At 36.6% G+C, this 17,980-nt stretch overlaps 1 protein-coding gene across 1 annotated transcript in view; it reads right to left on the bottom strand.

Moving 5' to 3' along the window:
• KYNU (kynureninase) overlaps positions 1 to 10,224 on the bottom strand; it is a 136,477-nt gene extending 126,253 nt beyond the window's left edge. Inside the window, exon 1 of the mRNA XM_040971523.1 lies at positions 10,059 to 10,224. Within this exon, the coding sequence (XP_040827457.1) occupies positions 10,059 to 10,224 (166 nt within the window). The remainder of the gene's footprint in view (positions 1 to 10,058) is intronic.
• Between the last annotated feature and the right edge of the window lie 7,756 nt (positions 10,225 to 17,980).

Genomic DNA, 17,980 nt, shown 5'->3' with positions numbered 1-17,980 from the left:
CTGCTACGAGCACTGGCATCTCATTTGGGTACTGGTTCATGTCTTGGCTGTCCCACTTCCCATATAGTTCCCTGCTTACGGCTTGAGAAAGCAGCAGATGATGACCCAAAAACCTTGGACCCTGAACCTATGTGGGAGACACAGAGGATGCTCCTTTGTCCTGGTTTCAGCTTGGCTCAGCTCTGATCATCAAGGATACTTGGAGAGTAAACTCACAGATGGAAGATTTTCTCTGTCTCTCCTGTATAAATCTGTCTTGGAAGTAAAGATGGGTAAATATTTTTTTAAAAATACATTATATAAACTCCAAAAAATTCAGAGCTGTATAATTCCTTTACCTTACTATAGTTAATATTTCTTATTACTACTATAGTGAATGAGTGAAATTGTATTAATGAGTATCTTAATATTAATTATGTTCATAGTAATAATTCATCATTAGTATTAGCAATGGCTTAATGATATTAATTTTTCAGGTATTGCCAAGGAATTAATTTTCTTTAACCTGGCACAAGGCTATGCTCCCACAAAGCTCACTGGACTTAAGAAGAAGAAGAATGAGAAAAATACAGTCACTGGAATTCATCTAAACACATTCCTCATGTAGTCTTGTTAACTTACTAGTCCTCTCTGTCTTCCAGATTAGTGAGTGGAATGGAATCCGATACAAGGATGCATTTTTAGAACCCAAACAGGAATTCTCCATACTCTTGAAAACAAAGCACTTGTGGGAAAAAGAATTCACAATGCTAGAAAATACCTATCCTTATTACAGGCAAAGATAAAAGTTTGATTCTTTCTGATAAAATTACTTCTGTTCTCATCCCTTTGTTATATGGTTAAAGACAATGAAAAATTGGGTGAAACTTTGATATAGTTCCACCGAAGTCTCAATCTGAATAATTTTGACACTGGCCATTTTGAAGATCAGGAAGAGTGTCTTCAAGAATTTACACTATCCTAGGAGGTTGGGTTTCATGGAACAAGATGGGTGGAAGTAGGCAGAATATCAGATTAAGCGTCCTGCTTCACTGGAAATCCTGTCTTCTTCCCCAAATTGATCCTCCTTTTTCTCACTGTGCTATAATCAAGTCCCTAACCTTCCTTAAAAACTGGCTAATACTTCATTTCGTCCCTTTCTTCCTTTCAAGGCAAGGGGTTTGGGAAAGTACTTCCAACACCCAGTTTCCAATATTACTTCAAATTCACCTAAAAATTTCCACTTCTCTTCCTGACATCCCAGTGAAGCTATGAAAGTAAAGGATAGCATAATCATGTCTAACTGCTAAAATGAAAACCCCCTCTGTGATAGCATTTGCTATTGAAAGCATTCCCATTGCTTTGAATGTCTCTATTTTCTTGTTTTTCTGTTTCCAATGCTTTAAGTTCATCCACCTTTCCAGTGCTTAAAGGTTTTTCCCCCACCGACTTCTGATATTCTTTATAATTCTTAGATTCTACCTCAACTCTGATGACTCTGAAACTCCTATATTTTAGCTAATAGTAACTACAAATTCCGCCCTCACTTCCATCTACTTTTATTTTCTAGTAATGCAACTGTGAACTGATTTCACCATCAAGAAAAAAATTACAGTCTACTTAATCTTTCTTGCAAATGGATTTACCCTTGACTCAAAACTGGCCCATGAAATCAAGATCTGCATGTTATGAGGCTATCTCGAAACCTTTATTAATGGAAAGCACACTTGTGCTGGTTCACTTGCTAATATACACAGTGATCAGGACTAAGGGAAATCAGTGTAGTAGTTAAGCTGGTGCTTGTAATGTCAGCATTCAGTATCAGAGTGTCTGTTGGAGTTCTATATCCTCAGCTTCTGAATCAGCTCCCTGCAAATGTGCCTGGGAAGAACAGAAAACAGTGCAAGGACTTTGATCCGTGCCGCTCAAACAGGAGAATCTAATGGGGTTTGGGTTCGTTACTTAGCTTGGAGCAGCCACTGCCATTTGTAGTCACTTAGAAGGTTAACCAGCACATGGAATCTCTTTTGTCTTATCCTGTCATTGTATTTCAAATAAGTCATTGGAACAAGAAAAAGTCATGTTTTCCAGGCTGAAGCAAAGAGTTTGGAACTGCATCCACATTTTTAAGCAGAGGAATACAAATATCACAGATGCCACTCAAGGTCCACATTAGCAGACGCCTGGAATGAAGAGCAGAGACCGTACCAGCAAGCAGGTGTTTCAAAATGAGATGTTGTTGTCCCAAGCACAACTTAACTACTATGCCAAATGCTTGCCCTCGTATGATACCTTTGACCCTATTTTTAGAGTGCAAAACAGTGTTTTGTCTTAGTTGAATCTTAGCTTCTGAGGCTCCCTTACAGGTAATTCCATGAGGATGCACAATTTATTTAATATGTGAGTGTAAAATGTATACAAAATAAACGTTTCACTTAAAATAATTTTACTAAAATTAGATATGTAAGTCAGATTATTAAAATACCAGTTATAAACAAAATTGTTACTGTGTAAATGATTTTTAACACAGTGCTAACTCTCCTTAAATGAGGAATTGCAGATGCAGGCATCCTGGTGCAGAAGGAAGCTGCTGCTGAGGTACTCAATATTGAAGTGCCTGGTTGAAGGACTGGCAACTTCACTCGCAACCGAGCTTCCTGCTTAAGTATCCTGGGAGACAGCAGGGGCTCAGATGCTTGGGCCCTGCCACCATGGGGAAACTGCACATGGAGCTCTGGGGTCATGACTTTTGCCTGGCCTGGACTAGCTACTGTGGCTTCTTGGGGTAGTGAACTAGCAGGTAGATCTGTTAGTGTTATCTTTCCTGTTGGCTGCTCCTTCAGGCAGATTAAATAAACTTAAAAAAAAAGATTCTAGTTAATGGAGAAAACCACACTTTAAACACATTTCAGGCATGAAATCTCTTGTCAACGGTTGTCTGAGTACAACAAAGCAACTGAACTGAAGAGGCTCTCTTGTGTTCTAGAGAAACCTGGGAGACAAAGTCAGGCATGATTGTTTTGTTCTGCTCATTTTGCCTTTTATTGGGGATCAAATAATTTCATGGGCAAAGAAAAAGATATTGTTTAGACTTTGTTAACTTACTAAGGTTTTGTGGCAATTTTCGGATCTTAGAAACACAAAATGAGTTGAATGCAAGGGAATATTTGATCATGAAAAGGCCCAGAGCATTTTCCCCTCTAAAAGATACATTTATTTGTTTGGAAGTCAGAATGAAAGAGAGATCTTCCATCTACTGATTCACTTTCCAAATGTCCAAAATAACTGGGTGTGTGCCAACCAGACATCAGGAGCTAGGAATTCTACCTGTGTATGTCCTGTGGGTGGCAGCGGCCCAAATATGGAGGCCATCATATTTTGTCTCCCCAGAGCATCAGCATGGAACTGGGCTTTAAACTTGAAATAGCTGAAATTGAACTAAACAGACACTGTGCAGGATTCCCAAGTGCAGCTTAATTCCATGTACCACATGCCTGTTACAGAACACTGTCTTTTTAATTCTGCAAATATATCTTACTGATAATGATATTCCATAGGTAAATAATCATCCCTGTAGAGCAGGCACAGAGGATGGGAAAAGAGCAGGAAGATTGTGTCACCTTATCTAGCTACTAAAAACTATTGAACTGTGACCTTAAACCTATACATTTTTGATGTAGTATCTTAATGAGGCTTTTTAAAAAGAAGCATATTTGGGCCTGGCATGGTAGCCTAGAGGCTAAAGTCCTCGCCTTGCATGCTTTGGGATCCTATCCCGGCAACCTCACTTCTCATCCAGCTCCCTGCTTGTGTCCTGGCAAAGCAGTCAAGGACAGCCCAAAGCCTTGGGATCCTGCACCCATGTTGCAGACCCAGAAGAGGCACCAGGCTCCTAGCTTCGGATTGGAGCAGCTCTGGCCATTGCAGCCACTTGGGGAGTGAATCATCAGACAGAGGATCTTCCTTTCTGTCTTTCCTCCTATTTGCATATCTGCCTTTCCAATAAAAATAAATAAATCTTTAAAAAAAAGAAACGTGAGATTGGCAGCAATCCAGAACTGATGAACTATCAAAACTGTTTGAGCAGGACCCTTGGAGAGCGCCTCATGTTGGGGATCGGGGATGTGTGGGAGGTAGGGTGGGGCTTTTCCCTTTGTTACTCCCCTAACCCCAGATACAGGGCAAAATGATTATATTAGTGTGGAAACAAATGATATTACCCACTTTCACCCTGTAGCCTGTGACCCTTTGTACCCTAATAAACTAAGATTATTTAAAAAAAAAAAAAAGAAACGTGTTTAAGTCAACTGTACTGGGCCAGGAGTCACAATAATTGGATTTTTTGCAGTTGTGGAATTGGCCAGTTATGGGACCTGGGCATTTTTATTTGAAGTCACTCAGATATATGAAACACACACTTAAACGTCAATTTTAAATTATAATGAACAGAAATGGTGAATTATTTTAATGTTACAAGTAAATTAAAATGGCAGGAAAAGCAAATGTTCAAAAAGTTTAAATGTTAAAACAAAAACAAATTCAAATACTGAAGAAACAATATTTGTATATTTAATGAGGAAAGATTTTTAAAACTAGCATTGAAGTTCCACCTAAGTCCAGTGAAAATGTCCCGTATTCAGGAGTCTACTCTAACAATATTTGCTGGTGAGGATGTGGGGCAAGAGGTATCCCATTTCACTATTACTCGGGGTTTAGAACTAAAACGATTGAAAATTGATCTACTGTATGACCCAGCTATCTCCTTCCTGGGAATATATCTAAGTGAATTAAAATCTGTATATTAGGAAACTGTCTGCAATCCTATATTTATAATAACACCATCCACAATAGCAATGATGTGAGAAGACCCAGATGCCTGTTAAAAGAAATTTTTTTTAAAAGTGACAAATCTACCATGGAATACTATATAGACATGAAAAAGAATGACATTCTACCATTTGCAACAAAATGTTCCCGGCTAGAGACCATTATGCTCAGTGAAATAAGCCAGTCCCAAAAGGACAAATATACAATCTGTCTGATACAAAACAAGCTTCCTGCAAAACACAAAATAAATATATAGGTCAATATATATGCAAATATTCTCATAGATGAACTGTATATTGGAGACTAGCATACTGGGAAGTGAAGATACATTGCTGTATGCATCTCTACTTTCAAGTAAAAGGAGGAATTCCAATGAAATTTTTAAACATAGCTTGAGAATTTGATAGAGCTTTTCTAGCATTACCTATACCCATAATGTCATGATAGAATAAATTGCAAAATATATATTTTTTTTTAGGTTCACTAAATTTATTTTAAAAATCATAAAACGTTTCTTACAAAAGAGCATTACATTCTGCACACTGCTCTGAACAGATGCCAGGGATATGTGGATTAGTTACTTTCCTTCCCTGTCCCACCCCCCAAATGTTACAGTGACCACAAAGCAAGGTGTTCACAATAATTGCATGGGGGGAAATTTTTTAAACCACCAACAATAAACAAAAAATAAAATCCACTCACTCTGCTGTTGTTTCAAAATCTCAATGTTAGTTTTTGCACGCCCTTCCCCCCCCCCCAACCCTGTTTGTAAGGAACTAAAACATTACATCTGGTGAACAGCAAAGATTTTCACTACACCTCAAATGCAGAACACCTATGAAGCAGAGGAATGTTGGCTTTTTAAACAGAAGCAGATAAAAAAAAAAGATGCAGGACTCCTTCAGTTCTTCACTAGTCTTAGAAAAACTTTCCAGAATACTGCTTCACACTGTTCTGCAGCAAATACTGTGCATTCTGTATCTGGTCCTGTGTTCCTGTAATGGTAATGATCCGATCTTCGGATCCTTCTAAAGGCTCATCTAAATTGCAAAATATTAAACCTTTATGTTACTAATGGCCTATACTATTGTGATAATATGCAGGAAGATAATGAGAGGGGAAAATAGGAAGAGAGAAAGAAAAGAAGGATGTTGAGGATATCTATTCCTACAAAACTACATCATAGAAAATAACAACGGTTAAAAAATGTAAAAAAATAAAATAAACAAAGAAACAAAAAACACCCTGGCTAAAATATAAAGTCTACAGGACAGCTTCCTCCATTTCAGAGGGAATGTAAGACAGCTCAGCTCAAGGATAAATTGTTCACTGTCATGCAAACACAGGGTAAAAGTCTAACTCCTGTGTCTGCAATAGGCCTTCTGGAGTTATATAATTGGATTGTAGAAATTAAGTTACAACATTGTAATCAAAAATTCAGAAAAAATTCAATTCATATGCTTTGTATCACTCCTTTCTTTCAACCACCTCTTTCTCCTTTCCTTCCCTCTTTTAGTTTGCTTTCAATATTTTTTTTTGTGTTTTGTCTATATGTGGCACTATATTTCAATAAAATAATGTCTAACATAAATATATTGCCAGTTGAGTGAAAATATTGTTGGCCCTTTTCTCTAGTAACATCTTGAAGGCTACCTAAGAACAGAATAAAACTCATTTTGATAAAATTTCTATGAGAAACCCAAAAGGAAATTTCAAATGTAATAGAAACGCTATCAGGAAACCACAGGCTGCACTTGGAGCTTTTGCTTTCAGGGATAAAAATTTAATGTAAGGAGTATATAATTTTGATTTTTCTGAAAATGTTTATATTGATCTTGCTTTCATTACTCAGAGTTGCTAAATAACATTTATTCTTTTTATTCTCATCTCCTAAAATAATTTGAAATGTTACATAGATGCTTCTAAAAGGCTTGAATATGATGAGAAATTTGTATTATGTTCATACTTCTGTACCCATGAGGTTCATTTCCTCTCTTCACCATCTGTACTCAATGGCCAGCTTCTCAAGAATTGTATTCCTGCGATATTTTTTGTATCCTCATCTTGATGTTCTTCCAAACACCCTCAACACTACCTGACAGTATAGCACATATTAAGTTTATTATTTACCTCTTCATTTTAGAATTCTAGAGTGTTAAAACTGAGCTTTTTAGCTGAGATGCTCTAAGAGAACTGTTTTCAACAAACTGAATGACAAATAAATGTTTTCTGAATATATGAATCACTCAACCTCCAGAATTAACTAGAGTGAGAATACTTGAGAACAGATTCTATGGACGGATGCATGGATGGCTGGGCATCATCTTAGTGATCAGTTCTGGTTCAGAATTTAAAAAAAAATAAACTTATGTTTTTACTCTACTTTTTATGGTGGTGATGTTACCTCTAGGGATATCACACTTTGATAGTCACTGACTTTGGAAACCTTTTGGGATTGATGAACCAGTCCTTTTGCCAGTCAAAGCTATTTTTAAGCAAGTAGTTTAAATTCTCCATCAAATAAATTCATCATCTCTCTCCTCTTTAAGCTTCAACAAGGACTTAATCAAGATGTATTTAGAATTACTTTCAATTGAAAAGCTAATTAAAATAATCTTTGTAACTTTCATCAGCGGAGGGGCACCGAGCCAAATATAATAGAAGTTGATAAATGTGGTGTTTTCCTTTCTAGAAAAAAAATTACTTTTAAAAAGTATTAAAATATGCAAAATGAGAATACAAAATTTATCCTTTCCACCATTCATTATAGTCCAATGGTACTGACCACATTCATATTATGAAATCAGTCTCCAGATCCTTTCCATTTTGTGAAAGTGGAACCCCATATCCATGAACATTAACTTCTCTCTTTGCTTCCTATAGATCTTGGTAATTATCCCTCTACTTTCTATTCTGATAATTTGATAAACTGATATAAAATACATCATATATCTAAAATCATACATTAGTTGTCTTTTGGACATTAGGTTTTGAACAGGGAATAAAGTTTCGAAAAATGTAGCATGTATCACAATTTTCATCCATTTTAAGGCTGAAGAGTATCTCATTGTTTGTACATATTAATCTTGTTTAGGTATCGATTCACCAAAGAACAACAGTGCATAAATGCCTTTTTGGGATTCTTCCTTCAATATCTTTAGGTATATACCAAGAGTTGGGCGCTAGCTTCCAGCTAATACAGACTCTCAGAGAGCAAATGATGGTTCATGTGCTTGGGTTGCTGTTACTGATGTGGAAGACCTGGGTTGAGGTCCTATTGCTGCTTTGGTGACTGGCTTGGGGGATGCCAATGGCATTTGAACAGTAAACCAGTATGTGAAAAGTCCCTCTTTATGTCTCCCTTTTTCAAACTAAAAACTTTATAAAAACTATCAGTAAATTCTAGGTTCTGAAATGACCTTGAAGATTTTCTTCTGTGTTCTCAGTTGCTTAACTTATAGCCCCATTTTGTTTGACTCCTAAAAATTATAATTGTATCAATGTCTCCCTCAATTAACATTAAACTTTAAATTTATTTCAACCTTTTAGTATTATTATTTCATTATTTACACTTTCACTTATTTAACAGAGCTACAGAGAGAGAGAGATTGTGTGCATATGTGTGTGTGTGTGAGAGATTTAGAGAGAGAATGAGAGATTCTCTCCAAATGGCTACAATGGCTAGAACTGGACCAGAAAAGCCAGTAGCCTAAAATTCATCCAGGACTCATATGTAGGTATAAATGGCTGAAACATTTTGTTCATCTTGCACTGCTTTCCCAGGTGTATAAGCAAGGAGCTAAAGCAAAAGTAAAGCATCCATGTTAAGGACTAACACCCAAAGGAAATACCAGGAGATGTCCCAGGTGATAACTTCGACCTGCTGGGCCACAAGGCCTGCCCCTAAGAAATTGAAATTGTACTTTCTCAGTGTAAGCTCAGTTCATGTTCTTTGATATTTCTAAAATTCTACAGGGTGTTGGATAAATAATTAGGGACAAATAGAAGTTTGTGTATTATTCTAGGAGAATGAGTTTATGTATTATTTAATATATAAGCCAAATAATACAGTTAAGTGAACCAAATTTTATAAAAGAATTTTCTATTTAAAAATCAGAGTTCCAAAAAGAGTGGGACAGGTGGATAGAGAAATAAAGAGGGAAAGAGAGATCTTCTATCTGCTAGTTTACACCCCAGATGGCTGCAACAACCAGGCCTGTGGCCGGAGCCAGTAGCTACTTCAAGGCTTCCTACATGGGTAACAGAGGCCCAAGCATTTGGACTATCTTTCACTGCCTTTTCCCAGCAGGCAGCTGGATCCAAAGTGGAACAGCTGGGACATATATTGGCTTTCCATTTAGGATTCTAGTACCACAGGAGACAATTTTACTGCTATACTACAAGGCTAGCCCACATGAGCCAATTTCATCAGAAAATTGTGTAAGATTCTTGAATTCTGAGTATTTAAAATTGGGCCTATCTCTTTGACTATGAGGGAATTTGAGTTGAGACTACTACAAACTTGTGAAATCAAATCCCACAGCAAATTTCATTAAAATTAGTAGTCTTTTTCATTGATGCAAAAGGGAGTAGGCTAAATATACAACTTTGTTTCATATTTTCATTTCTTTCCTACATGTATCTGAAAAACAAAACAAAAAAATGGACTTCCTTGCAACAAAGTCAGTTTACTGCATTATGTTTTAAAATGTGTTTCTTAGGTACTACTGTAATTTTTGTAACTGTTAGATGTTGCCATCTATATTCACAGCATGCAAAAAATGGTTTTATTCACCACACATGCTATGAAGTACACCCAGGTTGAATATAGTATTTTCTCTAAGATAAACATTATGCTATCAGAAATGAGGAGTCAGGAAATAAGAGACTTTCTAATACTGTATTTAAAAGGATTGCTGTGAGCTCTGAGTGCTTACAGAACAAGTAAATGCATTCATCTACAGTTTTCAATCAGCCACTCTGTTGTTCAGGGAGAAGATGATGGTGTAAGCACCTGAAAGTGTTTTATTTAGAAAATGATAGGAAAAAGAAAGATCTGAGGCTAAGGTAGGCTGACAGGGTGACTCAGTAATCCCAAGGATCCACAATTTTTCACATATTTGCAGCAAAATTTCCATGGCTCAATTACTTACCAGGACAATGTTTTTCAATGATCTATGATTAACACATATTGCACCCCCAAAAGTAATTAAGATGTTGATACACAAAGCAGACATTCCCAGGAGCCTTACTTGGAGGCAGATCCTTCATTTTGGGGATATGAAAATATTCCTTGAAGTGTTTCAGCTCATCCTTCTCGTCAAGGTGGAGAGCGACCCTCTCGTCTGTTGGGTGGCATTGCAGTGCGGCTGCAAGCCGTTGCACTGTGTCAGTCGGCAGCTCAAGAGGAGGCTCCATGACAAATGGTTCCCTAAAAACGAAAGATAATAAAACATCATGCAGCCATCATCATTTTCCTGAAGAGAAATAGCCTTTTATAATAAAGACTAAACTGTTTATTTAGGTAAGAGTCTCATTGCCCCCTTCTAAGAAATCATCTGATTAATCAACCAACTTTAAAGTCCATGTTATTTCCCTCATATGGAAAATGAAGAAAGTAATAATTGAGAGGCATTACATGAGCAAATTAGTTAACAACCCTCAGGACACAGCAAACATTAGCTCTTCTTGTTCTTTTTATTTGTAGCAATGAGCTGCACCACTAGTTTCCAGACATTTAGAATGTCATTACCTTTCTTTGCAGATCTCCTCTTAGAAACTAATAGCAACAAAAAGCTTCTCTTCTGCTACCTAGCTTATTTTACTAATGCACCTCCATAATATCATCCACAATGGCTCTTGAATAAAGTTATGGTCACTCTGAACCTTACAATTATTTATTGTAACTAAAAATGAAAAATATTACTTAGATGCTCATATTTTTTATAATACCAATTCCATAAGATCTGTCCTTGTTGCTGATAATGACAAATGTATTATTTGTCAAATACTGTTTATACCAAGTTAGAAGAAACTAGACTCTGGTATTTTTTAAAAGCACATTTTGCTGCTTAATCATCAAGTAGCATTTTTTTTTTTACCTTTTAAGAAAATCAACTTAATATTTACAAAAGGAAACAAAAAGACTATAAAGAATTCATCATACATGTGAAACTTTCATGATTATTTTTGTTGTTGTAAATATTTATTTGTACTGGAAAACTGGATTTACAGAGAAAAGGAGAGACCTATCTTCCATTTGCTGGCTCACTCCCCAGGTGGCCACAATGGCTGGAGTGGAGCTAATCCGAATCCAGGAGCTTCTTGGTTTCTCATGAGTACAGGGTCACAAGGCTTTGGACCATGCTCTACTGCTTTCCTAGGCCACAAGCACGGAGCTGAAAGGGAAGTGGAGTAGCCAGGATACAGTATCCATATGCAGCCCTGGCACATGCAAGGCAAGGGCTTTAGCTATTATGCTACTGAACCATGTCCTATCATACATGTTAAACTTTACCAAAGTTTGTTTTTATTCGTTTCCATTTCTCTTTAGTTTTGGTTTTTTAGAATTGAACAAGAAAGTACTAAAGGAAAAATTCATTTGAATTTTGGTGACCATATTTACACAGTCTTCATTTACTCTGTATACAAGTATTTGTTAAGTTCTTGTGATTTGGTTTCTGGCAGTCAAGCAACAATAGCATATACATGCCAATTCCTGTACAACTGACTTGGAAGTAGAGAAATGGAAAATATAAATATTGTAATTTCAGATAGCTTCAAAAGCTATTAGGAAACAAAAGTTCGGGTAGTGTCACTGAGGTACAGAAGGGATACCTGTTGCAAATTGGATGTCTAGCACATTTCCGAGGAAGCGATGCATGAGCACATCTGAATTGTATGGTGCTTATCACCATGTGGAGACATGGAGCTCAAGGATGGTGACAGCAAGTGCAAAAGACATAAGAGTTTGGTTTAGTCTGCTCAACTAACTCACTAAGGGATATAGGGAGAGGGTCTGAGTGATAGATTATGACAAATGGGCAAAGTCTTCAGGGAATTCCTAATCAGGGAATTCTAAGGTCTTAGAGAGTTTGGACGCTCAACCTACACTGTCACATAGTGTCTCCCCACTGTTAAGAAGATCATTCATATTGGGCAGGCAAACACCCTACTGCAGTAAGACTTCTTAGCCAACTTGATTAAAAGACAAATTCCACATGTTCTCCCATAAATGTGGGAGCTAAATTTTTTAAAGCAAAAGCAAAAAAAAAATCATGTATGTATCAACTTCATGGGAAATACAGTGTTTTGTCAAACTTTGCTTCTAGTCTTTGTCAGGAAAGTTGTTTGAAGTTCTATACAACCCTTGATGACCCATGAATATCTAGAAATTTACTGTATATTGGAGAGGTTGACATTTTTTTTCATGTGATTGTTGCTTATAGTCCTTGCCTATGTTCCTTCTGAACTGGGTAAATCTTTGCTTTTTGTTTGTTGCACTCATATTCAGTGGAGCTTTAAATCTTTGACTATAATGAAAATGCAAAATGTTACCTCAAAGTTTAAAAGAAACAAAAAAAAACACTTATAAAGCAGAGTGGCAGAGAGAGAGAGATGCAGTAAGAGATCCTCCATCCACTGACTCACTCTCAAGGAAATTATACATTTTGTTTGGTGCTGCATGTGCTATTTGCTTGTGTTGATGGGAAAGATCAAGCATTCTTGCCATGCCTACAACTTGCCTTGCTATGCGTCCTTATCAATGACTTTTTGATGAAGAAACTTGTCTATAGAATAGAGATCAACTTAGTCTCTACAACCTGACACGCTCAATCACCCAATCGTAGTTTATTAGACTTCTACAAGACACTTGACCCAGTAAACACAGGGCATTATTTTGTCAGTGGCCTGTGAGTGACTCGCTATGGAAGCTCTAACCAAACTGTGATGACGGTGTTTAGCTGAGCATGTAATCAGATTCTTTCAGCATCTGAGTTGTGAGATGTGTTTATTCATTCAGCTGGAATGGAAGTAAGAATGTAAAAGAATCAGAGGAAGAAGCCATGAAATGCTAGGGTCTTGGAGGAATACTGTCACAAGTGACTAATTTTTCAGAGCAAAACGGAACCACTGATTGTTAAAGCATGAATTGATTCCACAGCAAAGAAGAATCACATAATTCTACAATAATGGGTGACTAGATAGCTAAGGTTTCTGAAAAAATGACATGATAATCCCATTTAAAGAGTCCTCAGATCCTTCTATTCAACAAGCTACGTGCAAGGCTGAGTATGAGAGGAGGTGCTGTCTGTTTGGTCACTGCCAAAATTCCGCAAAAATGTTTCTGTCTCCCTGTGCAGCATGTCCTCACCATAAACCTGTTACTTACAGTAGCTTGATTCAGTTGTCATCTGATTATGTTCTATCCGGGAGCATGAAACATGTTAAATTTGTCTTAACACCACCCAAATGCCACACAATGTGTTCTAGACAGGTGCTCTTTTACATTGGTCTACCTTATGGTTATTGGCAGCCAAATAAGACCATAAACAGAAGTTTTGCCAATTACATTACATGAGTAATGATCTAATATTAGAATGATATTCTCTCTCATTCTGACTCCATGGGAAATAATTAGAGAATCATTTTCAGTGAAACTCAGAATCAAGAGATCTTGCCTCATATTAGTGATTTCCGTTGTGAAAGAATCAGTCTTTATGCCACACTACTTAAAAACATACATTAGTTTACTACTACAAGTTCTGAGTAAAATGCAACATCTGCTATTTTTTTAATTAATGAATTTTCTTTGTATCTGTCTTATTAAACCCTTCTAACCATTTTGAGAGATCAGAATCAGTTCCCAATTTCCAGAACAACTCCTATTTAGTACAGAAATAAAAATGGAATAGAATGAAAGTAGAGTGCACAATTAGGGACTGCAACGAGCCTGAGGCTAAGCCTAACATGTTGCCGTTTGGTAGGCAGAATGTGCATAAATTTCTTGCTCAGAGATTTGAACTTCTCACTTTGTTTGGTTGCACCTTGCTCTTTGCTTCCTGATTTTCTCCCTCCCCCGCAACCCAATGCTCACTCAATCTACCAGGCAACACTGGGTTATATAAATCCAGGAACAGGTTCAAGTGGCTGGATTCACTTATGGGCCTGTCACACTAGGGTTGCAATGAGGTATGTCATGAGATTAGCCTTTTCAGATGGATTTCATCCCATCCTTGCCTTGTCACCAGGCACAGTCTGTCATAGATTCAGGAACAATCATAGTTCTCAGGATACCAACGTGTTCTCTCTCCAAGGAAGCAAGTGATGAACTCTTACTGGTTGCTGCTTAATTCTTCATTCACCAATGGGCAAGACATTTAGTGTTTCACAAACCATAATTTTATGATTTGTCTTGGTTTACCATTTGTAAATAGACTGATTTGCTCTCGATAGAAACTGACACTTTACAGCTTTTAAATTTTTTCAAATTATATGGAAACAGCCAGAACTTCAAAGCTAAATCTTTAAAGCTATGCCAGTGGAGGCATGGTACTTAATCCTCTGCCTAAGCTACTGGCATTTTGTACTCTGCCTACTCCACTTCCAGTCTGGTGCCACTGTGTATGCCACGGGAAGGCAGCAGAGGATGGTTCAAGTTGTTGGAACCCTACACCCATGTGGAGATGTGAAAGAGGTTTTGGATCAGTTCAACTCTGACCACTGCACATATTTAGGGAGTGAATCAGTAGATGGAAAATGTTCTGTCTTCCTCTCTGTCTTTACTTCTCTAAAATCTGCCTTTCAAATTATTATATATAATGTGTGTGTATATATATAATTTCTAGATATTAAAGTTAAAACTGGTGAATAACAAAGACTGATTGCTTTTATTAGATGAGAGAGTTCAAAATCTCCTAGTTACGCATTGACAAAAAGTTAAATAGTTAAAAAAAAAAGACTGAGTACCTAAAAGTTAATCTTTACACAGTTTCAGGTTTCACTGCAAGAATAAGCAAATTATACCTATGAGTTCAAACTTTAGAATCTAGTTAAAAATCCATTTATGTACAAAGAAATCTTGTACTTTTTTGAGAAAGACAATGTTACCTTATACACACAAACTTCAGTAGCCAGACCTTGAAAAATGAGTGACATCACACCTTGTGTAACTTCACATTTCTATCCAGAATATGAACTACATGTTGAGCTTTCCCATTCAAAGATCGATGTATTTATGTAAATAACACCCTGCCCTTCTCCAAAGAAAGTCAGGAGGAAAAAAAGGAAACCACTTTACTATGGAGAGAAAAATATACCAAGTTTCCATTCTTAGGTAAATATTTCATAAAATGAAAGGGGAACCAACTCTGCTCAAGCAATAGACATTTTCACTTCTCTAAATGAATACTCAATATGACTAAGAGCATTATGAGACAGGGTTAACAGAAAATCAGAAGACTTCAAGCAGATTTAAAGCAATAGTTTTCTCATCCAGATTTCTATCTGATCTTCAGACTCCAGTAATGACAGGGTCAGCTTTAACTTGTCAAATGTAGCCACACGTAGCAAATGAATTACAAGCCCCATTTACACAGGTTCTCCACTACTTTGGTTGTCCTGATCTAATACATTTTTAAGGGCAGAGTCTGGGGGAATCATGAGATTATTGTTTATGAGCATAATTTGGAGAAACACAAGAAACTGGCAGAAAGTTCCTCTACAGCACAGCAACAGGATTTCAAGAGAGAATTTTAATTTGGAAGAATCAGATCATGTATTTGGGGGCAGATCAGGCCTCAGAGCTTACCAGCCAGGGAGCTGATGAGGTCCACTGCTGCTGAAGCTTCTCAATAAAGTTCTGAATAACTTTACAAGGAAACCTAAGGCAGTGCAATTCAAAGAACTTCTGCTCAGACTCCACCCTCTGGGGAATTTGTGAGCCAAGCTTGGCTCCTCCCACCTGAGATACTCAGAAGTTTAAGTCTCCAGTGACTGGCATAAATCTCCAGCACAATTCTTGCTGCCAGCTCAACTCATCGTCAGCAGCTCTCCTGTGGGCTCCTTCCACTAAAGGTTCTGATCTTTAGACAGGTAAACACTTCTTTGCCCTCTAACTATTTACATCTAGAGTGTGTGACTAATCTGTTTTCTTGGAACTAAATTCCCAAATTGTGCTCTGTTCTTTGCTTTGGGCTCTAGAATAAAGACTGGAGAAAATTTATTCCCACCTCTTGAGATATTTTTCTTAGATTTGAGGGTTGTATTCCACTTGTCACTTAGAATCTGAGTTTGATCTGATGGGAGATTTTACATTTTACAAGTGAACATTTCTGATATTAATTAAAAATAGGCTACTGTTTTCCAGAATACACTCTATTGCTGAATATGTGTGCTTTGAAAACTACTCATGATAAATCTGGATAGTGTTAACATTAACATCAGGAAAGAAAGAGGGTTGGAAGATCAGAATATAAACTAGTGTGGATAACCTCATTGACAAAAATTATCTATAAGGCCTATGAAGTTTTATCTACTGTCCAGCCTCTTTATAATAATTACTCTTGACCTTGGGCCTGAGTGAATACCCTTTTAGATACAGAAATTAAGCAAGACTTTTTGAATTGGAACTAAATATCTATTCAGCCTCACTTACAATAATTGAAGTTATTTGTGTATATAGTTTATTGTGCTCCCAAATCATATTTGGTCAAATATTATTTCATTTAATCATCTATCAGGTGTTTGATATTTAACCCTGGACAATTCTCACAACACTTGTTGAAGTTCAGTTTCCTATCTATTGAGCAGACTTAAAAGTACTTTCCTTCCAAGACCTTGACAAAATGTTTCAATGAGTAGAGAGAATTACTGTGCCTATATACTTAAGTAAATAAATAAAATGTTTGTCTTTTAATTAACCAGGCAAAAGTAATGACCTTCAGTTTCCAAGAAAGAGGTAAAAAGTACACTAATTTATTCTTATACTAATAATTTATCATGACAAATATTTCATCTTATCACAATAATCCTATAAAATAAACTATTTCTTGTAATACTTTAGTTAAAACTTTAATAAAATGTAAAAATTGAAATTCATTCAAGGACTTTCATAGATGTGGATTTATAATTAGAAGAACAATATCAAGTGCTTGTTTTCATAACTCCTAAAAAATTTCAATAATACAATTCAAAATAATTTTCTCAAATCATTACCTTAAAGATCATTGTTTCAATTTGTCATTTTAAAGAACTTGCTTGGAGGTCTCAGTTTTGCTTTTATATGTTACATTTTGTAGATTCCTCTCTTTGTCTCTTTCTGAATACTTTTACCTTCGTCATTACCAAGATATCAAGTATATGCCTTTTCAGCATCAGGCAAACGAAAAACATGCATATCTAATATTGAGAAGACTCTTTTGTAATAACATAAGCTTTTTAAAAAAATAAAATAAACTTCTAAAAATGTAAAAACATTGTGAGACAGTAAGTCACAGAGAAAGTGAACAAGACTCAGGGCAGATCCAGCTGTGGAGATAAAGAACAGATCTATAGCTTCTTTCTTGGAAACAAGATGAAAAAAATGGGTTGCCTACATAAGTTTCACTGACTTGAAGCTTACTTAATTTCTAGATGCTATCATTCCTTGGTGCAAATCTCTGAGAGGCAGAGTCTATGATGTCATTCTCCTCAGGAACCAAGCAAATATAAATATCAGTTGGATTGGTTGTGTTTAAAGATTTAGTTCCTTCCATTTACTTGATGATTAGGGTAGCTGGTATCTTCGCATAGCTGGTTAAGCTACTGCTTAAGACGTCAGCATCCCATACAGGCATCCAATTGGGTCATGACCTGGCCTGCTCCAGTTCCCATCCAGCTTCCTGTTCACATGCCTTAGGAGAGCAGCAGAGAACTGCCCAAGTCCTTAGGCTGCTGCATTCTAATGGCAGACTGATAACTTCTGGCTCCTATCTTCTGCCTGGACTAACCCTTACGATGCAGCTATTTGAGAAATGAGCCAATGGATGGGAGATAGCTCTCCTCCTCTCTCTGCCTCTCTAATGCAGTCATTCAATTAAGTAGCTCTATGTAAAAAAAAATATGTATATGAATATATATTTGATGACTGGGGATGTAGGGATTTTTTTTTCCATAGACTTGATTTTTAAACTTT

Source organism: Ochotona curzoniae, unplaced genomic scaffold (genome assembly GCF_017591425.1).
Source record: "Ochotona curzoniae isolate NIBS_2020 unplaced genomic scaffold, NIBS_Ocur_1.0 contig_2210, whole genome shotgun sequence".
NCBI lineage: Eukaryota > Metazoa > Chordata > Mammalia > Lagomorpha > Ochotonidae > Ochotona > Ochotona curzoniae.
The sequence above is the reverse complement of the archived record's forward strand: the minus strand, read 5'-3'. Positions and strand labels throughout refer to the sequence as shown.